General features: G+C 36.6%; 1 protein-coding gene across 3 annotated transcripts in view; it reads right to left on the reverse strand.

The window, feature by feature from the left end:
• LOC127794571 (histone acetyltransferase HAC1-like) overlaps positions 1–16,810 on the reverse strand; it is a 46,021-nt gene extending 29,211 nt beyond the window's left edge. For 2 of the 3 annotated variants that reach the window (XM_052325775.1, XM_052325773.1), the window contains exons 1-2: positions 16,503–16,810; positions 13,001–13,290 (exon numbers count right to left, since the gene is read on the reverse strand). Coding sequence is in view for 2 of the 3 variants with exons in the window: in XM_052325773.1 (XP_052181733.1) it covers positions 13,001–13,047 (47 nt within the window). In the remaining variant the exon portion in view is untranslated. The remainder of the gene's footprint in view (positions 1–13,000; positions 13,291–16,502) is intronic. The other variant, XM_052325774.1, reaches the window with a different exon arrangement.
• Positions 16,811–23,357: the final 6,547 nt, after the last annotated feature.

Genomic DNA, 23,357 nt, shown 5'->3' on the forward strand with positions numbered 1-23,357 from the left:
TACTCAAGACCAAGTTTCAGTGCTTGAAACTTGTTGCTTTGAGAGTATTATTCGTGTGTTAGTTCTCTACACACATGCTACATGTTGCATCAGGTGGGATCAGAGCGATAAAATCAACCAATCAGATGGTCAATCTTGAAGGCGGTAGCAACCAACCTAGCGACGGTTATCAGGGGTTGCCTACAGTTTGGAAAGCAATCGAAAAATAGCGGGAAATAACTAGTAATATGCAACAACAATTGGAGCAGATCAACAACCAATTCATATTTTATATGAGGTGATAATAACATGAACTAGAATAATGGAATGAATCACACTGAAGGAGTTAACCCAGGAAGATCATCCATTAATCATGTCCTTGTTAATCCTAGAAGACCACCAATGATGGATGATAGTGATGATGAAGATGATCTTGGTCTTGTAATGGCTAATCCTGGCAATAGAGGGGTTAGGAGGAATGCGCAGCAAAATAACCATTGGGGAAACGATGAGTTTAAACTAAAGGTTGATATTCCTACCTTTTGTGGAGATCTTGATACTAAGGGGTTCCTGGATTGGATTACTAAGGTTGATCGATTCTTTGAATACATGGAGATTCCAAATGAAAGACAAGTCAAATTAGTGGCTTATAGATTGAAGGGAGGTGCATCTGTTTGGTCGAAGCGATTGAGAGAGACGATATTGAGGGAAGGTCGACACCCAGTTCAGATATGGAGATGAATGAAACAATTGTTAAGAGGTAGGTTTTTGCCTCCTGACTACAGACAATACATGTTTGACGCCTATCAGAGATGTGCCCAAGGCATAATGAGTATGAATAAGTATACCTCTGAGTTTCTGAAGTTGGCGAGAAATCTAGGTGATAGATACCAATTTAGGTCTTAAGAAATCTAGGTGATAGATACCAAGTTTGTGGACAATTTAGGAACGTGAAGGACATTTTTAAGGGTGAATTTTGGACTGATTCTTATATCTCCTATTCCGACTACTTTGGTTGGTGAACCATCTAAGTGGTTATTTTTCTATTACTAGGAGGAGGAGTATTAAGTGCTAAAATTATGAGAGGCATGGGTCATATGATATGTGGCTCTCGAATCAATAATCCATGAATTTCTAAACGACTTTTCTAAGGCAGTTAAACCGTGAGAGATTGGAAACTTACTTGAATGTACCAATGAACAGGTACTTGACGGTTTCTCAAGAGCTACCAAAAAATTCCTCAACTTCTCAACCTTCTTGTCACGGCTTGTGACTCGGATAGGCTGGCTGGTTTAGAATTAATTAGCAATAGGAGTAGTAAGCTAAGTAAAGAGAAGGGAAGAAAGAGATAGTAAGGGAGAGCAGATGAATATAGAGGAAAAGAAAGAAATCTGAAGTTGATTGATAATCTCGTTGTTGTAGCCAAGGGTCCAAGAAGGATATATAGGCCTCGACAACCCGAGGATTCCTTCCCTAGACGGTTATAACAACACTGAGGGCTTGAGTTTCCTTGGGAGAGCACTTCAATCTTTTCGCAGACCCTTCATCCAGGAAGCTATGCGTGCTTCCACTATCAATTAAGATCAACAAGCTGTCATTCTTCACCTTCCCTTCCACCTTAATGATCTTGTTATTGGTCACCCCTTTTAACGCATGGAGTGAAATCTCACCTGTGTCTTCTTCCCCGAGCTCATCATCCTCTTCTCTTTCATCTTCTTCTACTTCTAACTTCTCCTTCTGGCCCCCTTCTAATAACAGCAGTTGCCGCCTACATTGATGCCCAGGATAGTATTTATCCCCGCATCTGAAGCACAACCCCGGCTGCCTCCTCGGTTCATTATATTTTCCCCCTGAACTAGGCCCTCCTGTGTTCTTAACACCTTGGCCTCCCCTACCCCAATCTCAGTTATGAACCTTATCTCCCAAATGGGCTGAGTTTCCCGTGACTGCCCGGTGCTGTTGTCTCTGCTTCCTCATTAAAGCCTCGACCACCATTTCTTGTAGTCGAGCGCTTTCTGCCGCTTGCTCCACTGTTCTAGGCCGAATCATTTTAACCATAGGTCTCAAATCATCGCTGAGCCCACTCAAGAAGCTAGAGACAAAATAGGCTTCTGAGAGGTGGGGGTCGTTGTTGATCATTAATGATCTCAACTCTTCAAACCGCCTCAGGTAGGCATTCACATCTCCTATCTGCTTTAATTTGTTGAATTCTTCAATGACATCCGACATACTTTTTTCTCCAAACCTCTCGCATAACCTCCCCGTGAACTCCACCCAGGTTGGGTTGTTCCTGACTCTTACCCAGCCTTGATACCAGGCGTCTACCAGGTCATCAAAGTAGGCCGAAGCCAAAGCTACCCTCCTTTCCTCAGGTACATTGTACCAGTCGAACATGCACTCACATTTTCTCACCCACCACCGGGGATTATTCCCATCAAACACCAGAATCTCCAACCTGGGTGTCGGGAACCCCGATAGCTGTGGAGGATTCTGCCCTTCCTGTCCACCTTCCATATCGTTTCTCATATTTCCTTCCGGCTCCACCCCAGCTCCTTCATCACCTGCTACTTTGTCTCTCCTGACATCTGGTATTAATAACTCTGTTCGATCTCTAGGAGGAAACTCAGGGGCTAATCTCACTGCATTTTGGCGAGTGAACATAACCATGAACTGTTGGAGTTGGGCTCCCAGCTCTGCTCTCATTTGCGCATTATCCTCCCACATTTGAGACAGAGCTCCGTCGAGCCTTCTCTCAAGTTCACCTACCGAATTTTCCATTCGGCGATCCAGTGTTAAAATCGCCTCGTGATTTGGCTCCGATCCTTGCTCTAACTGATCTACGTGTCTCTAGAAGTCTGTCATCGTCAAGCCGAGCTGTTGTAGCTGCGCCTCGAGGCTCTTCATGCGGGTACCGTCCGCCATGAATGGATGCTACGCTAATCCAGCCAAGAACCTGGCTCTGATACCAACTTGTCACGGCTTGTGACTCGGATAGGCTGGCTGGTTTAGAATTAATCAGCAATAGGAGTAGTAAGCTAAGTAAAGAGAAGGGAAGAAAGAGATAGTGAGGGAGAGCAGATGAATATAGAGGAAAAGAAAGAAATCTGAAGTTGATTGATAATCTCGTCGTTGTAGCCAAGGGTCCAAGAAGGATATATAGGCCTCGACAACCCGAGGATTCCTTCCCTAGACGGTTATAACAACCTATTTTGTCCTATTCACGCCCTTTACACATGGGCTACTTTTGGAATATTCTCTCTAACAAACTAATACAGCTGGAATTTAAAACAGATAGCAGAATCCAAAGAAAGCAATAACAGAATGTAATGAAAGGAAATTGGGACGAGTATCGCCGTGTGTGACACTTCTCTTTATTGAGACTTGTTGATTTTGGGCCATTCTCCTCTCCTTGTTGTGCAGTCCCCTAGTATGCCTGTCCTTTGTGCTGCTTATTCTGTCCTCCTTTGGTTCCCCACTCTTTGCTAGGTGGCTTACCATTTAGTTTACAACACTTCTACCTCGGTTTGTTACAATAGTTGCACCATAGAGAGTCCTTATCTTCGCCATTTACTGTCTTGGATTCAGCCTTCCAATTTTCTTTCGAACCACGGTTTGCAATTTTTGTCAACATGGCTGAGGCTTCCAATGATTTCGTCTCCAACATCACTCCTCTTCTATTTTCTTTTGCCAAAATAATTGAAACTACTTCATTAAGAGTGGATAGATCATCCTTACCTAAGATATGGATTCTCACAGGATCAAATTATGTATCCAGTCCTCCCAAAAAATCGTATGTACAATCCTTCTCAATGAATGCCTTCAGCAATGCAGCATCTTTATTGTCCTCCATATTTACTACCAGATATTGATTCATTTCCGGCCACAGCCCCTCAGCAAGTTTACATACTATGTGACAGTTTTATCTCCTTGTTTTATCGACATAGTTTTGATTCCACAACTCATAGATCTAAGCTGCATCCTTGACTTTGGAATAAGTTTGTTGAATTAACTCCCTCCCTTGCAGTTGGTAGGAACATACATGTGTCACTGATCTCTGGTGACATAGAACTCTAAAGACAAGCCATAATCATCAAATCATGCTCATCCCATAAGGCAAAATTGGGATCTCCTTCCTTAGGTTTAGTTCCGATGATGTGCTTGAGCTTGCCTTTTCCCTTTAAAATGGTCTTAATCAACTGTGACCATTTTAGATAGTTCTTCCCATTGAGCCGATATGCAACACTGATTTACTACAGTTCGTCGGATACTGGATTTGTAGGTACTTCTCTGGCATTGTGGGAGATAACTTCAGCAGAGGCAAAGATGGTTGACATCCTTTCGAGCTGCTAAAATACTTAGGAAAACTGATGGCTTGGGCAATGAAGGTTGGTCAAACAACAAAGACAATGAAACCGGAAAGCTAACAGCAATGAAGGCTGTAGGCTAGGAGGAAACGGCAATGAAGGCTCGAAAAAAAGGTTGCCAATGGAAAGTTTCCCAAGGCCCTGATACCATGTCGCAAATTGGGAAGAAAAATGAATGAATATTTTATTCATTCTGTAAAGATCTATATATATATATACAGAAAACTAGCCAATCACAATAGGAAACTCTTAATTAGGAATTTCCTCTAATGGAGATAATCTCTAAGTGATTTATAGAGCCTACCAAATTTGTACACCTAATCTTCTATTTATACTACAACAACAACATATCCAGCCTTTATCCCACTATGTGAGGTCAGCTACATAAATTCTAGACTTCCATGTATTTCTGTCTTTTGTCACTAATCTTCTATTTATACACTAGGAAACAATTCAAAAACAGCTTGACAGACAGCCCTTTAACTTTCCAAGATAACTCGCAAAAATCTACCTCAATCAATCTGCAAAACAGCTTGATTGACAGCCCATCAACTTTCCAAGATAACTCCCACAAAACTGCCTCAATCAATCTGCCATATGATCTCCAACACATGTACCATACTATGACTACTTTACCCTTGGGGTCATGGCAATAGGGTTCTAGAAACGCGGTGAGGCCTCACCTATCTTTTGCTAGCTAAGAAGTTTTAGTTAAAAGAAATGTTAAAGAGCATACATATTGAAATTAATAGGTTGTTTGAAATTAATTAGTGTGCCATCTCACAAAGCTAGAATATGGCATCACATGTGGAGGATTTATCAAGAATTAGATATCACAGAACTAATAGAGATTTTACTAGCATGGAAACAATAGGGATGCTACCTTAGCAACTTAACATGCAAGCCCACATGCATTATTGCCATTTATCCTATATTGTCTTTGTATGCATCAACAGGCAGCAGTTAGGTGGCTGATCAGGGGAAAAATTAGCTGAAGTCAATGGGTATGGGGCTCTTCTACAATCTGATGGTTATTGGTCGTCTACAAAATTCATCCTTCATCTTACTTCAAAATACAACAGCCTACCATTACTCAGAGTCACAAGTGGAGGGGATACACATGGCTTTCCAAATGACCAAAGCATGCAGGTGTAAAGGATATAAGCTGTCAGTAGTAGGCTATCGGTTGTGCTTTCAGTTACAGCTGATTATTTCAGCTTATTGTTTGTTATATTTGTTATAATGATTAGTTAGGCTGTTAGGCAGCACATCATTAATCTGTTGTATATAAAGGATCAGTTGGTTTTCAGTTTGTCAATTATTCATTGAGTTTAATAAAGAATCATTGAGGTATTTTTTATCTCTTACGGTTTTCTTCTATTTCGACTGTGAAAATATTCTTTCATGGTATCAGAGCCAAACGACTAACGTCAATGGCTTCAAATCGTGATCTCAGTCCGTCCTCCACATCAATACCTAACACCGCTTCTACGTTGTCAACATCGTCTCAGTCCGACTTTACAGCAGTAGTGAAATCGTTCAACTATGTTCCGATCAAACTCGATTTCGGAAATTATTTGTTCTGGAAAGCTCAGATATTGTCTACAATCAGAGCGTTCGACTTGCTGCCATACATCAACAAGTCTCCAGCTTTGTCAAAGTACAGTTGCGATTCAGAAACTTCCGATCATGAGGCTCAAATTGTTAATCCTGAATATCTAAATTGGATAAGGTCAGATCAATTACTTCTAAGCTGGTTGTTTTCTACTATCGATAAAGACGTTTTGGCACAAGTTATTCATTGTGAAACTTCTGCTGAAGTTTGGAGTGTTCTTGAAAATCTTTATTCACAACAAACAGTAGCCAAATCCTTCCAATTGAAACAACAGCTTAGATCTATGAAGAAAAATGATTTGTCCATAAATGATTATATGCTGAAAATAAAAACTATAGGACATGCCTTAGCTGCAATCGGAGAACCTTTAAACGACAAAGAATTACTGATGGCTATATTACATGGATTGGACAGTGATTATGAGACAATTGTGAGGGTTGTTACATATCAAATGGATGAAATAAATTTAGAAAAGGTCCAATACTTGTTACTGATGCATGAGCAAAGGCTTGTTGCTAAGGATGTGTCTAATTCTTCTGTCTCTAGTTTTGATTCTGTAAACGTGAATCTAGCCTCTCAATGGTCTAAAAATGAAAATGGAATGAATAGAGGAGGTTCAAATAGAGGAGGTTCCTTTAGAGGAGGTAACTCTAGAGGAGGACGAGGACGTGGCAGATTTTCAAGCAGAAGGTTTTACTGTCAATTATGTGGGAAACCTGGTCATTTTGCTGACCGCTGCTATCATAGATTTGATCGGAATTTTAAGAGAAATTTTCCTTCTCAAAATTTTGGTGGTTCACAATTTGGTAGAGGAAATGGTGTGCCGCAATCTAGTTCTCAGTCATATCTAGCTCATTCCATAGGTTCTAATGAAGCCTACTTGACTTATACAGGGTCTGATCCAGGAACTTATTATGGCTATTTGCCTCAGTCTCCTGAACCCTCTCAATTTTCTTCTGCATCGTCCTATAATAATGATCCTTCTTGGATTATAGACTCTGGAGCCACAAATCACATTACATCAAATCTTAGCAATCTTTCTCTTCACTCTCCTTACAGTGGAATTGACAAGGTTGCAGTTGGCAATGGTAAGAAACTTTCTATTTCCAACATTAGCCTTAGTCCATTGTATACACAAACTACTCCTAAATCTTTCATTTCTTTGTCTAATGTTCTTCATGTTCCACACATGAAAAAGAATCTCATTAGTGTTTCTCAGCTTACCAAAGATCACAACTTAATTGCTTAATTTCATTCTAACTCTTGTTTTCTTAAGGACAAGGGATCCGAACGAGTGCTAATTCGAGGGATACTTAAAGATGGTCTTTATCAACTTACTTCAGCATTTGATCATGCTAGTACAAAAGCTGTCTTTGTTGTTGAGTCAAGAACACCAGCTTCTAGTGTTAATTCTGCACATGTTGTTTCTTCAAATGAATGTAAAGGACAATATTTCTCCTCTTTGTCCAGTTTATCTTCCTTTCATGTATCTCCAAATGTTCCTAACATTGGTCAGCAGTGGCATGCCAAGTTAGGACATCCCTCATCTCGTATTCTTCAGTTGATATTGAATAAAATTGGTGTTCCTTGTTTGAATTTGAATCTCTCCTTTTGTGATTCTTGTAAAATAGGCAAAATGCATCAACTTCCTTTTGCAAATTGTCCAATTACTGCAAAGAATCCCTTAGAGTTAGTCTATTCAGATTTATGGGGTCCTGCTCCAGTTCTATCTACTGAGGGTTTTAAGTATTATATAGTGTTTGTTGATGCTTACACTAGATATCCATGGTTATACCCGCTGAAACAAAAATCTGATGCCTTATATGTTTTCAAAACCTTTCATATGTTTGCTGAGTTGCAATATCAATCCAAACTAAAAGTTCTTCAAACCGATAATGGTGGTGAATTTAAGGCTTTTATACCCTCTCTTACCTCTTGTGGTATTCAACCTCGATTCACTTGTCCTCATACACATCAACAGAATGGTGTAGCAGAAAGAAAACACCGACACATTGCTGAAATGGGTCTTACCTTGTTATCTCATGCTCATATGCCCTTAAAGTTTTGGGTAGAAGCTTTTAAAACAGTTGTTTATGTCATAAATTTGTTGCCTACATCAATTCTTCAGTTTAAATCTCCGTTTGAAATTATCCTTCATAAACAGCCCAATTACTTGCAATTGCAACCATTTGGATGTGCTTGTTTTCCTTTTCTTCGACCCTATAACAAGCATAAGTTTCAATTTCATTCTACAAAGTGTGTGTTTCTCGGGTATAGCTATGTTCAAGCTGGATATCGGTGCTTACATCCTTCAGGAAGAGTATATGTCTCTAGACATGTTCAGTTCAATGCTGACGAGTTTCCATTTTCTAAGTTGTTTCCAAACTCATTTCCTTATTCCTCTCAAATAAGTTCATCTAGTCAGTCTACTTATGTACTTCAATCCATTCAATCCTTTCCTAGCAGTTCTTCCAACCCTCAAGTAGCACAGTCCAGTATTCCAACTCCTGATGATTCTTTACCTATTGAATCTTCTCAAAATGTAACTGTAAATTGTTCAGCACCTAACTGTAGTAATGATCCACTGCAATCTTTGCCACAATCATTTTTTCCAAAAACTATTCCTGCCTCTTCAATTCATCTTATGATTACAAGATCAAAGTCTAAACATCAAATTGTTTCTTCCCCTCATGCTTTAGTAAGTTCTGCTGAACCTAATTTAGTTCGAGAGGCTTTCTTAGACTCTAAATGGGTTCATGCAATGAATGCTGAGTATACAGCACTTCAAAGAAATAAGACATGGGAATTGGTTCCATTTTCATCTGACATGAACTTGATTGACAGCAAGTGGGTTTTTCGAATTAAATATAATCCTGATGGCTCTATTCTTAAGCACAAGGCTAGACTAGTAGCCAAGGGTTTTCTTCAAAACCCTGGAATTGACTTTGCTGAGACTTTTAGTCCTGTTATAAAAGCTCCTATTATCAAGATTTTATTCTCCTTAGCTGTCTCTTTTGGTTGGGATATTCAACAAGTTGATGTAAATAATGCTTTCTTAAATAGTGATCTTAATGAAGCAGTTTTTATGAAACAACCGGAAAGGCTTTGTTCATTCTGATTTTCCCACACATGTTTGTCACTTGAAGAAGTCTCTTTATGGCCTTAAACAGGCTCCTAGAGCTTGGTACACAAAACTGAAATCAGCCTTACAAAATTGGGGTTTCAAGAGGGCAGTTTCTGATGCTTCACTTTTCATAAAGAGAAACTCTAAGTTTGTGTTGTTTGTCCTGATGTATGTGGATGACATTCTCATAACTGGTTCAGATTCTTTGGCCTTACAAGGGTGTATACATGATTTGGATACTCACTTTGCTCTAAAAACACTAAACAACAAATCCAGCCTTTATCCCACTATGTGGGGTCGGCTACATGAATTCTAGACTTCCATGTATTTCTGTCTTTTGTCATATCCTTATTTAGATCCATATATTTCATATCAAATTTTAATGTCTCTCCCAAAGTCTTTTTGGGTCTACCTCTACCTCTTTTTGTGACTAATTGTTCCATTTCATCAACTCTCCTCACAGGAGCGTCTCTTAGTCTCCTTCTCACATGACCAAACCATCTTAGTCTAGTCTCTCTCATCTTCTCTTCGATTGGCACTACTCCTACCTTATTACGAATAACTTCATTTCTAATTTTATCATTTCTTGTATGTCCGCACATCCATCTTAATATCCTCATCTCCGCTACACTCGTCTTTTGCTCATGCTGGTATTTGACTGCCCAACATTCTGAGCCATACAGCAAGACTGGTCTTATAGCTGTCTTATAAAATTTTTCTTTCAATGTTAATGGGATTTTACCATCACATAACACCCCCGATGCATTTCTCCATTTTAGCCAATCCGCCTTAATTCTATGTGCGACATCCTCGTGGATTTCTCCATCTTTTTGAATCACTGATCCCAAATATCGAAAATGGTCTTTTCTTTGTAAGATTTGGTCTTCTAATTTTATTATAACATCATCCACTCTTGCATTTTTACTAAATTTGCATTTCATATATTCTATTTTCTTTCTACTTAATTTAAATCCCTTAGATTCTAAATTGTTTCTCCACAACTCAAGCTTAGTGTTCACTCCTTCTTTTGCTTCATCCACCAACACTATGTCGTCTGCAAATAGCATACACCATGGCACATCTGTCTGAATATCTTTAGTGAGTTCATCCATTACTAGGGCAAATAAGTATGGACTTAGTGCAGAACCTTGATGCAGTCCTATTGTAGTTGTAAATGATTCAGTATCCCCTCCGCATGTTCTGACATTTGTCTCTACACTATGATACATGTCCTTAAGGGCTTGTATATAGGCTATTTTGACTCATTTCTTCTCTAAAACCCTCCATAATACTTCTCTAGGGACCCTATCATAGGCCTTTTCTAGATCTATAAACACCATATGTACGTCCTTCTGATGATCTCGATACCTTTCCATTAGACGCCTCAGTAAATATATAGCTTCCATTGTTGACCTACCAGGCATGAAACCAAACTGATTTTCTGACACCTTTGTTTCCTTTCTGAGCCTCTGCTCTATTACTCTCTTCCAGAGTTTCATGGTATAACTCATTAACTTAATTCCTCTATAATTTTCACAGTTTTGAACATCTCCTTTGTTCTTGTATATAGGAACCAAAGTACTCCCCCTCCACTCATCTGGCATCTTTTTTGATTTAAGGATGGCGTTAAATAGTTGCGTTAGCCAGGAGATACCCTCTTCTCCCATGCATTTCCATGTTTCTCTTGGTATATTATCTGGTCCCACTGCCTTATGATTTTTCATCTTTTTTAATGCTTGCCTTATTTCATTTGAACTTATGCGTCGATAGAATGTGTAGCTCACATTCCCTTCGGAGTTACTAAGATGTCCCAACCTAACTCTTGTGTCACCACCATCATTGAATAATTTTGTGAAATACTCCTTCCATCTCTCCTTAATCGCTCCCTCATTTACTAAAACATTTTGATTGTCATCTTTTATGCATTTCACTTGATTTAAATCTCGTGTTTTTCTTTCTCTTGTTTTAGCTAATTTATATATATCCCTTTCTCCATCTTTTGTATCAAGTCGTTTATATAGATTCTCATATGCTTTTGACCTTGCTTCACTAACAGCTCTTTTTGCTGTCTTTTTTGCTTCTTTATAATTTTTTTGATTTTCTTCATTGTTGCATTGATATACTGCCTTATAGCAAGTTTTCTTATTTTTAATTTTCAATTGTACCTCTTCATTCCACCACCAAGACTCCTTAAGATTAGGGGCTCTACCATTTGTCTCTCCAAGGACTACTTTTGCCGTGCTTCTCAGAGCATTAGCCATTTCTTTCCACATTTGGTTTGTCTGTCTTTCTACATTCCATTCCCTTCTACCCCTTAATTTTTCTTTGAAGATTAGTTGTTTCTCCCCTTTTAAATTCCACCACCTGATTCTTGGATTTTGTTTTATGTGACTTTTTCTCTTCCAATTTCTTACTTGGACGTCAAGTACTAGAAGTCTATGTTGAGTAGTCAAACACTCTCCCGGTATCACCTTACAATCCCTACAACATAACCGATCCTCTTGTCTCATGAGGAAGTAATCTATTTGGGTGCTTGAGGTGATACTTTTATATGTGATTAAGTGTTCGTCCCGTTTTTTGAACCTAGTATTGGTTATAAGGTGTATTTGAACCTAGGCTCAATTAATTATTTCCTAAGTTTTGAAGCATTTCAAAATTCCACTGGTATATATCTCACACAGTCTAAATACACCTTGGATTTGTTGAAAAAGGCTTCAATGCAAGACTGTAAGTCATGTAACACACCTGTGACTTCTGGAATGTCTTTAACAGATGAGGGTGAACTGTTTTCGGATCCATCTTTCTACAGAACAATTGTTGGGTCACTTCAATACCTAACTTACACTCGGCCTGATATAGCTTTTATAGTAAACAAGTTAAGTCAATTTCTCTCTTCTCCTAGACAGCAACACTGGCTGGCTTGCAAAAGGTTGCTGCGGTACCTTAAAGGAACTATTAATCTTGGTCTTGTGTTTGTTCCATCTCCTATGGATATGTCCTTAACTATCTACATAGATGCTGATCATGCAGGGTGCAAAGTGACAAGGAAATCAACCAGTGGACAGTGTGTCTTCTTTGGCTGCAATCTGATTATTTGGGGTTCCAGAAAACAATCTATAGTTGCACGATCAGTGGGTGAAGCTGAGTATAGGGCCGTTGCTCAAGGTGTAACTGAGATTTTGTGGTTAAAATCACTGTTGTCTGAATTAGGACATTCTTGCAATCAAATCCCAGTTATCTGGTGTGACAATTTAGCAGTCAAAAGTATAGCTGAGAACCCTGTATTTCATTCTAGAACAAAGCACATTGAGATTGATGTGCATTTTGTGAGAGAAAAGGTTGAGAGTGGAGATGTTGATGTTCGATATGTTCCTACACTGCATTAAGTGGCTGATATTTTTACAAAGGGCTTATCTAGAGACCGGTTTGTGTTTCTGTGTACCAAGTTGGGCCTCAAGAGATCTCCTACGTCTAATGTCAATACTGATCCTTCTGCTGTTTTAACAGAAAGTCTGCTGCCTAATCGTTCTGGAAGTCTACTGCCTAATGGTTCTGGAAAATTTATTTTATCATCGTTTACGGAGCTTGATTTGAGGGGGAATGTAAAGGATATAAACTGTCAGTAGTAGGCTATCGGTTGTGCTTTCAGTTACAGCTGATTATTTCAGCAGATTGTTTGTTATATTTGTTATAATGATTAGTTAGGCTGTTAGGCAGCGCATCATTAATCTGTTGTATATAAAGGATCAGTTGGTTTTCAGTTTGTCAATTATTCATTGAGTTTAATAAAGACTCATCGAGGTATTTTTTATCTCTTACGGTTTTCTTCTATTTCGACTGTGAAAATATTCTTTCAGCAGGTACCAGCACAAACAAAATAATATTTTAAATATAACAAATAACTATTAAATGTCTTACATCTTCTCCTGCATAAACCTGCGGGCTTTCCCTAACTCAGGCTCCATGTTCAATGCATTATGATGAACCCCTAAAGTTTGTATCTGGTTAGAAAGAGAGCTTCAGAGAGCTTCCATTTCGCTGAGGTAGTCCAGCCTACTGAGTCCCAGTTTGATTAAGTGACAGCCCTGAGATCTATACTTACATATGAGCCTGCATATTCACCTTTATCTTACAGTAATGCATCTCTATAGACAGATGTTGTGGGTTGTTGAACTTGAGCATAATGTACAAAACAAAAACCACATGCCCTGTACCAAAAGAATACAATAAAGTTGGTCAATGGAAAAAAAAAAAAGTTTGGCAATTTCAATAAATAACACATACAAAGGAGAAAATATGGAACATATGAGTGATAAACAATTAATTAATGAAACATAAGCATAGTGTTAATTATCATAGTCAAACAATTAAAATTACTGAAACATAAGCGTGAGGTGAAGTATTATACTCAACAAACATACATCTTCAGTTTGTTATCTCTAAACCTTAATAGCATTCTTGGAGCTGTTGTTCTTCCCTAGCAACAAAGGCAGTCTCCGCATTCAAATGTTTTCCCAAAATAAATGACCTAGTTTAGCATAGAGTTCCTTATCTTCTGCAACAGTTGAAATGTTTCCATTCCCTACGGCATGAACAAAAATTTGTGGAAAGCCAAATGTTTGTGTGTTTCCACCAAGACGTGCTCAAAACACACACACATGCATGCACACATAACAAACGTTCCAAAAATAATGGGTTGTTTTCATAATCTACATTAATACTTAAGCACTTAATGATTTTGCTATTAGTTTTCATGTCTTCATTTTTATTTGTTTTTGTGCCCGTTTTCATTTTCTGTAACAAGATAGAAACTAAAATTTGGAAAATAAAACTAAAATGACGTTTGATAAAAATGTTGCATATTTTATCAGATGATTAAAAATATGATAATTAAAGATGTTTCATAAACATTTTGGATTTGTATTTTCAATCAATGAAGGAAGTGCTATTGGTTAGTTTCCAAAAATGGGGTTTGATGAACTAGACGTGGCTACTCAATTGTCAAAGGCTAAGTTGATGAAGGGGAGTGACTACCTGGTCAAATATAAACAAAAAAACAAACAGAGAACACTATTTTGGTGTTTTCATTTTTTGGAAAAAAAAAAAGAAAAAAATGTGTTTTGGAATTGGAAACAAAAACAATGAAACAAACATCATTTACTGTTTTTTTCCAAAACTGTGAAAACAAAAACAAAAAACAAAAGGTCATCATATCTTATATCATGTCTAAAAGTTTCTTGCCAAGTTTTTATCTTCCCTCTTTTGCTACAAATTTCCTCCATATCACCCACTCACCTCATAGTAGCTCCTATCAACCTTCTTCTCTCATGCCTAAACCATTTTGTGACTTGCTCGTCTTATATTCAGTAAGAGCCACTCCAATCCTATTATGTATGATATCATTTCTTATTTTATATTTTTTTTATAGCCACACATCCACTGTAAAATTTATATCTCAATTTACAATCATATTTTGTACATGTTGGTGTCTTAACTCCCAACATTCTAAGCTATACAACAAAAATAGTGTTACACTCATCAACTAAAACTTTCCTTTTAACTTTAAAGGAATTTAAGGATTGCATAAAATGATAAGATTTACTTCTCCACCTTAACCATCATGCCTTAATTTTATGAGTAACATCCTCCATAATCTCCCCTTCTCTTTAAATTATTGATCCAAAATATCAAAATTGATCTTTATCCTAGAATAATTGATCTCCAATTTTCACTGGAATTTACTTTTAGTCTTATCAAATATAGAAAATAAGAAATTAACTCCTTTACCTAAAAGGGTAGAAACCCCTTTAGGTAAGATATTAAAATATACTAGTATCGGCATTAGCATATTTTAACATCTTTGCGGTATCTATTTGGAAGATTATAAGTAATTTACATATTTACTTCATATTGAAGTTTTACTTCCAAAACATAAAGAACAGCTCTCCTCATAAAGTGACGAGCAAACATTAAAAACTTATTAAACGATTGAGTTTATATGAACATCTAACAGCTTGCAGATTTTATTAACCAAACCCATCCTCACATCTAGAGAGCTTTTTAGTTTTCTTCTCTAAAAGACAGATACACAAGCATCGTCTTCTTCATAGTCCAACTCATGGTAGATAAGGGCACAAAGTAGCTGTTGAGAACTCGTATGAGAAGGCAGTAACTATCAGGAAACTTGAGGTCAAAATATAATCCAATTATAAAATGTGAAAAAATAATAATAAGTACTCCAGAAAGGTATAATTCAGTGACACTAGACTGGCACAACTCCAAGGTTACAACTATAATATGCCACTAACAAATGACTAGTGGAAGGAGCTGGCAAAAATCAGTAGCAAGCTACAATAGTTTCAAGGATGCACAAATAACCAGAGTCCAGAGACGTGCCACAGCTCACTGAGGAACATATGCCTTCTTTAACAAATAGCCACCACTTCAATGCCTAACCAAACGTGATTGACTGGCTTCTCTATTGCATGATCAAAGTGTTACACAATTCAGAACTTTGATAAGGAACAAAACTTCATGTCCTCAATAATTTAGTTATGTACTAAAATCGATTAGTTGACTTTATGGACATCTACAGAAAACTGCACTTGCCCACATTCTCATGACCACTTTAGCTTCTGAAGTGGGACTCGGGAGAGGGAAAGAGAGACTGGCGAAGCATACCATAGGCAACAGGAAGATGACGACTAGTGAATATGAGGATATTTGGGACACACCTCATGTAGGATGCGACCACTAGTTAAAAAGAAGAGAGGAAATCTAACATCCCTAGTCACCTGCCCATGAAACCTAGTGGACCCCAAAACTATGTTGGGTTCAGTTCTCGCGAGTTTTTTTAGTACCACCTATATCAAGTCGAGATATTGAATAGGACTCAATAAACCGTTATTAAGGAGCATTAGGATCCACTTTGATTGTGCAATAACAAAAAAAAAAAATTGAAATTGCAGACTGTCGAATATGGAACTGCAAAACAATGGCGTAAAGAGGAGCAAATGATTAATATCAAAACTTGTGAAATGGCACCAAATATCGATGAGGAAAACTGGAGTGTTACTGCCAAAGCCGCTGGCATAACTACACAATCAGGTCCTCTGCCAAAACCCGTAGGGTTGGCAAGACGTTATTTAACGGTAACAGCTGAATTATACATGAAAAGCAACACTTAAGGTGAAGCCGTACTACATTCAATATTCAGAAACGAAAAGAGCCCAAATTTTAGTGGCATGGTGATGAACAAAGTTCATGGCAAAGTCGACTAGCAATGAAGGAATGGGACCAACCTTTAAAGTGATAATTGGTAAATAAAGCGAAAATTCTACAAAACCCTAAACAAACTGCTATCGATGGACAGAGAAATTAAAGAACAAGTAAAACGCAAGCCCTACTTGAAGAGACGAACCTGATTCATCAGTAGGACTCCAAATATAGTGCAATCGAAGAAGGGTCGAAGCTCAAAAGCAGCGATCGTAGCTTTTCAATTGCCGGAAAATTTTAAAATGGCAGTGAATTAATGGTTTGAGACATGATTGATTGATAGCAGAGGCCAAGAAAAGAGGTGGTCAGTCACCGCCCAATGGGGAGCGAGAATTCCCTCTTACACACCGGCAAACACGAAGAATAGTTCTAGTTGTAGTTGAAGAAGAAGAGGAGGGAGGAGCCGGAGGATGAGAGAGAGAGATAGCCAGGAGAAATCGGGGAACCCAACAGTCCTTTCTCTTGGTTGTAATTGTAGGGGACGGGACCCGAATCTTTATTTTATTTAAAAATATCCGGCCTTCGATTATTAATTAAATTTAAAAAAAGGTTTTGTAAAAATATGATAAAATAAAATAAAAATTCATCAAATGATCTAATCTAATGGAATGGAAGTAGAATAGAAAATGGCACAATGCAAAAATTAATAGATGTCGATTTATCAGGTTTTTTTTAATTAAAGAGTAATAATAGTTGAGTAGAAAATAAATATTAGAAAAATGTAACTTAATGGTTTATTTAATAGATTTTGTTCCAATAATCCTCCTAAGCCTTCCCAATCTCTAATTTGACCATTTTTTTTCCATTATAATTTTAGTATTTCCTTTAAAGGTACAAAAAAACATTAATGGTCATATGTGACCATTTTTTTTAGTTGATATATTTAAATATAAGTATTGTGCCATGAGGAATGAGAGGGAGAAAAATGAGAATTTTTTAAAAAAATAAAATAAAATTAAGTTTCGAGGCAAAAGGCCTCGCAGCAAAGGCCTTATCGTAAGGGGGCTTGCGACAAAGGACTAGCAACTAAAAGACATGTGACAAGAGCCTTGCCGCGAGGGAACTTGTAGCGAAGGCCTTGCGACCAGGGCCCTCGCGGTAACATGGCTTTGCAGGCCTTATTGAAAAAGACCCTACGAAAACAAGTTTTACGGGAAAAGGCCTTGCAACAAAGACCTCATGGAAACAAGGCTTGTGGCAAGGGGCCTCGCGGGCTAGGTTGCACGAAAATAGAAATGGAAAATGTTTCTAGTAAGAAACAAAAATGTAAAAATTGACATTCTTCTAAAAAAAAAATACATAAATAAGGTCTGAAAAAGAAATAGGAAACATTTTGAAAACAGCTCCTATGAGCCATTTTTATACAACATAACTCGCAACAAATGTCTCTTCCCACCCAGACCAAGACTTTCACTCAACAAACAACACGTGTCAACGCTAAGTATTCTTGACAATCGTGCCCTCTAAATACCCATTTACAAGACAATGAAATGGGCTTATGAATTCGATAAAATTTAGACACATTGACTACATTTTGACTATTTTCGTGAAAAATTATCTTGATTCAGTACTGACTTAAGCATCGGAGGGTCATCGTAGGAAAAAATTATCGCGAGCTTTCTAACCTATTTTTGAGTATCAATAGAGCAATATCCTTGCGATGAGATCCTTAAGGTAGAGATTCTTAAGGTGAGATCCTTAAGGAAAATATTCTTAAGGCGAGATTTTTGCGACGATATCCTTAAGGCGAAAATCCTTGCGGCGAAAACTCTTAAGGCAAAATCTTTGAGGCGAAGATCCTTGGGGCAAGATTCATAAGGCAAAGTCCTTAAGGCGAAATTCTAAAGGCGAAAATTCTTAAGGCGAAGATCCTTGCGGCAAAATTCTTAAGGTGAAGACTATTAAGGGGAGATTTTTGCAGCTATATCCTTGCGACAAAGATCCTTAAGGCGAAAAGTCTTGCGGTGAAGACTCTTAAGGCAAAATCCTTATGGCGAGATTCTTAAGGCGAAGTTCTTGAGGTGAAATCCTTGCAGTGAAGACTCTTAAGGCAAGATTCTTGCGGCAAGATCTTTGTGGCGAAGACTCTTAAGATGAGATTATTGCGGCAAATATCCTTAAAGCAAATATTCTTAAGGTGAAGATCCTTGCGACAAAATTCTCAAGGTGAAGACTCTTAAGGTGAGATCCTTGCGACGAAGACTCTTAAGTCGAGATTCTTGCGGCAAGATCCTTACGACAAATATTCTTAAGGTGAATATTCTTGCAGCGAGATTCTTATGGTGAAATCCTTAAGGCGAATATTCTTGCGACCAGATCCTTATGGCGAAATTCTTAAGGTGAGATTCTTGAGGCAACAGTCCTTGATGCGAACCTCCTTGCAGCAAGCATCCTTGTGCAAACTCCCTTGCGATAACTTTTCTTACCACAACACTATTCCATTAAGCATCGAGCTCAAGTGGGTCTCACCTCATAAAATTTAATTGTTATATTTTTTACAACAACGATAAGAATATTAATGAATACTATTTTAAAATTAAATAAATATATTTAAGATTGCTTTTTTTCATAAATCAATAATATAATATTCTTTTAAAACATATACCTAAATTAAAGGATTTCTAATGATATCATTTAAAATTTGTAATTTTTTCATTTAAAATTAGTTGATTGGATAAATAATCAAATATAAAAATAAAAAATTTCACATCAATTCATAAACTTAAATTTTGATTTATTGTTTTCAAATATAAAATCACTATAAGAACAATTTATGAAATTGTTTCAAATTTAATTGTGTTAAATTATAAAATTTAGAAATATGAAAAATAAAACTAGAAACTATATGGTTAAAGATCTTTCACATTTTCTGATAAAAAGAAAAATATCTTTTATATTTATATTGATCAAAGTAACTCAAATAAAAAATAAAATAAAGAAAACAAACCAAAAATTTAAAGAGGGGAGAAACTACTCAGTAAGGATAGATAAAAAGAGTCAAAAAATTAGAAAAATTATTTCACTGCGAGGACCACAGTTGAATTTTAAAAGTGAGATTTTCTTTTTAGAAAAATAAATTATTTTCCTACCATTCTTATAATGAAAAGTCTAATCAATTATTTTGAAATTTGAAATAAATATAAATGCAACTAATTTAATTTTAAATTAAAAATTTTACAATTAGCTATAAATATAAATGCATATATTTGATATAACGGTAAAAAGAGGTAGTTTTAATTTTAAATTATTTAGATAGGTTAAATTAATTCAAATAATTTGGAATACTCAAATTTTAAATTCATTTATCCAAATAATTTAATTTTAATTGTCAAGAATTCAAATGAAATCATTTCAAACATGATTATCTATTTATACTTCTATATAAACAAACATTATGTTTTAATATTATGAAGTGATCCCAATAAAGTATTTTCTTAAAATGGGTTTTATGTAATATAGAAAACAAAAATTAACTATCTTAATAAGATTTAAATAATCGACTACGTTAATAAGATTTAAAAATTAACTATGGGTTTTATGGATTTTAGTTTAGTTTTCAATATGATTCTTTTCCTATATTTATTTGGTGAGAAATGCAAGTTGAAAAAAAAACCCTAGATTGGGAAATATGAGTTTGTTTTGTCCATTTTCTCTATCAAAATGATAAAAAAGGAAGCCGAGCTTACTTTTTATTCCCATGTTTGATCTCTTCCATCTCTACCTAGCTCGTTGTCACCTATGTTGAAGAAATGTTTGGAACCCTACAAAGAATAAAGAAGGACCAAGAATCTTCTTCTCAACGGTGTTTTTTGATACACCATGATATGGATTCTATATGTACCAATGGATCGCAACAAACGTATATAATAAAATAGAGTGAAAGGGTCACCAATGTTCATTTAATCATGCATTATTCTTCAACACGTGGCGCGAAAACAACCCTTCTCTCTAAAGGGTCTTGGCACCAAAGGGAAAACCCATCATATGTCTCACCAATTGAACTTGCCTCTATGGGTGGCTCACTTTAGACACTTACGAATCACTTACAATACATGACTCTACATAGACAAGGGCGAAAATGATAGATCATTGACAAGATCATAGTAAATAATCCCTATCCTTGGAAAAGGATAGATGCTTGAGTCCCATTTGACCAGTTGAGGGAGCCTTATCATTCACCAAGATAGATTTGAAGTTGGGATACCACCAAGTGCAAGTGGTGGATGGCGTTGGAAGACCACATTAAAGACAAGGGCGTTAGCTAAATGGATCATCATGACATTCAGCCCTGTTATGGCACCTACAACCTTGATGTAGCTGATGAGCAATGTTCTTAGGCCTTGTTTATATTGGATAAATTTGTTATGGTCTATAACGACAACATTTAGTTTATAGCATAACCTGAGAGGAACATTAAAACACGTAGAGATTGTTCTATAAGCTCTGCATGAGTACTAGCAAAAAGTCCATTAGAGAAAAATAACCAACCAACTAAGCAAAAATGGATAAGGGATCTGAGCTAGTATACTTGGGCAACATCACAAGGCCGGCTCAAGGGTTGGTCGGGCTCTAGGTGATAATTAGTTTAGTGGCTTTCTAAACAATAATAAAAATTATTAAAATTTTAATTTTCTTATTTTTGGAGATATAATATAACTAATTAAATTTTTGTATTCTAGTTTAGAAAAGTAAATATTTTTCAATTGATAATATAAACATGAGAAAACGATATGAAAAATGAAAATTGAATAAACAGAAAATATGAAGATTTTATAGTCAAGTCTACAAATTAAAAATTCATTGATTTACTTTTGTTTTTTTTTTCTTTATTGCCATGATTAGTGCAGATTCCCTAGACAAAATTTTCGTAGTCCAAATAATCATTTTATCAAATTGTCCTCCTAAAATAATACTACTTCTTATCTTTTTATGTTTCTTTGCGTTACTAGTTTACACCACATTATTTATTACAATTAAAAGTTGGGGGCCCTCTTATCTAAATGACATCTCTTTATACATTATCTAACATTAAAAAAAAGATTCACGGACTTAGAGAGTTAAGAGACCTCATCGTTTAAATAAAATAACAAAATAAATAGAGTATGAATTCAAAGAAGACCATCATAAAATAAAATTAGTAATTTTACATTTCAAAACATAAAAAAAAATAATAATTAATTATTATTTTTGGAGCCCCTCCTCCTTGGGGGCCCTAGGCATAGGCCTTAGTGGCCTATGCCTTCAGTCGAGCCTGGCACATCATTGGCTCATTTGGAATCAAGATAAATCTTGAGAAGACAAAGTCTGTCTTTTCCTCGATTCCCTTCTACCCCTAACCCAGTTTCAGGCCATGAAGCTTCTTTATGGGTTCCCTCGCCTCTTTTTTTTTTTTGTGCCACATTCAAGTAAAAGAATAGTGTTTCTTATTAGTAGTTGAACAAGTGAATGGAGTTATGCTTCTCTTGAGGATGACTTTTGTAGCACCCCCTCTCCTAGAACCACCGAGGAAGAGGTGTTACTGGACAAGAGACAAAATAAAACTTAGAATAAATTGGAAATCTGGAGTCATCAAAAATCTGTTAAACTGAACACATCATAACTGAAAAACGCCTCAACTATACTCTAACAAAATTCTGAACTGTGAGAGGGTTCAACATAAACTGAAATAATAATCACTGGCTAAGGAAATCCCTCAACTGAAAATATAAAATACTCTAGAAATCACAAGACACAAATAACTCCTATAAATCTTTTGTTTTTGAACGGCTTCCTGTACACATTCTACTGCCTGACACCGCTAGGCTCGAAGTCTGGAACTTCTCCGCTGGGAACTGGAATGACGAAGAATACAATGTGAGCCACAAGACTTAGCAAGTAAAACATTAAATAAAATAGCAGCTAAGTAAAAAAACATCGATACTCATAAAGTATTAACTGATCTTGCACTGAGGGATTTTTCATCAACTGTATAATTGCACATATATGATAAGTATCAATGCATATAATCTGTAACTTAAATTGAATTGTGGGCCTTACCCCCCAAGTCTTTTGCCCCATGAAACTGAATTGTAGGTCTTGCACCCCGCAGAATAAGCTGCCTCATACAATGCAATGCACATAGACATGTTCACGCATAATATGAAGTGCTCCACATAACGTCGTGCTCCATGCTCATACTAGGATGTATGCACATAATGCCATAACATCTCACATAACAATGCTAAACATAACATATAATTATCATCAACATATTGGAATACAACAATTTTACGAGTTATGATTTATGGTATGAGCATGTTGGACTTTTCATATTCTGGTATGAGATTCCAATGTTTGTGAATGTTTAACCCTGCATTCAAATAATAACTTGCATTCGGATATACTTAGGACCGCATTCGAATATTATATAGAGTATTCGGATACGAGGCTTTTAGATACAAGGGTATTTGAATATCATATGCTAGCATTCGGATGCATAGCTTACACATTCGGATATAATTCAAGTCATTCGAATGTGAGATACTTCATATTATGAGACATATTCGGATATAAGGGAAAGCATTCGGGTATTGTATATGGGCATTCGGATATCACACACATATTGCATATTTGCATTCGGATGGGAGGATAGGGCATCTAGATGTAGGGTACTCATACCGATATCTGTTATCAATACATAGAACAATATTAGAATATGATTAAGGCATCCGGATATGATGAAGACTCATCCAGATATCTCTTACAATCAAGTCTTTTACTCATCCAAATATGCAGAAATCTATTCGGATATCAAAGACGATGAGGAATTTTTTTCGTAAGTTCTACAACAATTGCCCCAACTCTTCTTTTTTGTTGTAAAGTGAAATGGAATAGTAGGAAAATTTCCTAAACCCTTGCCAATCACTCAAGATGAGAATGTCCTTGTTGCGTTTTGGGGCTACTAGGTAGAACAAAGGACTAATCATGTTGAATGAGCGATTTGTCAAAACTCCTTTATCGG

This window comes from Diospyros lotus, chromosome 2, assembly GCF_014633365.1.
Source record: "Diospyros lotus cultivar Yz01 chromosome 2, ASM1463336v1, whole genome shotgun sequence".
NCBI classification, from domain to species: domain Eukaryota; kingdom Viridiplantae; phylum Streptophyta; class Magnoliopsida; order Ericales; family Ebenaceae; genus Diospyros; species Diospyros lotus.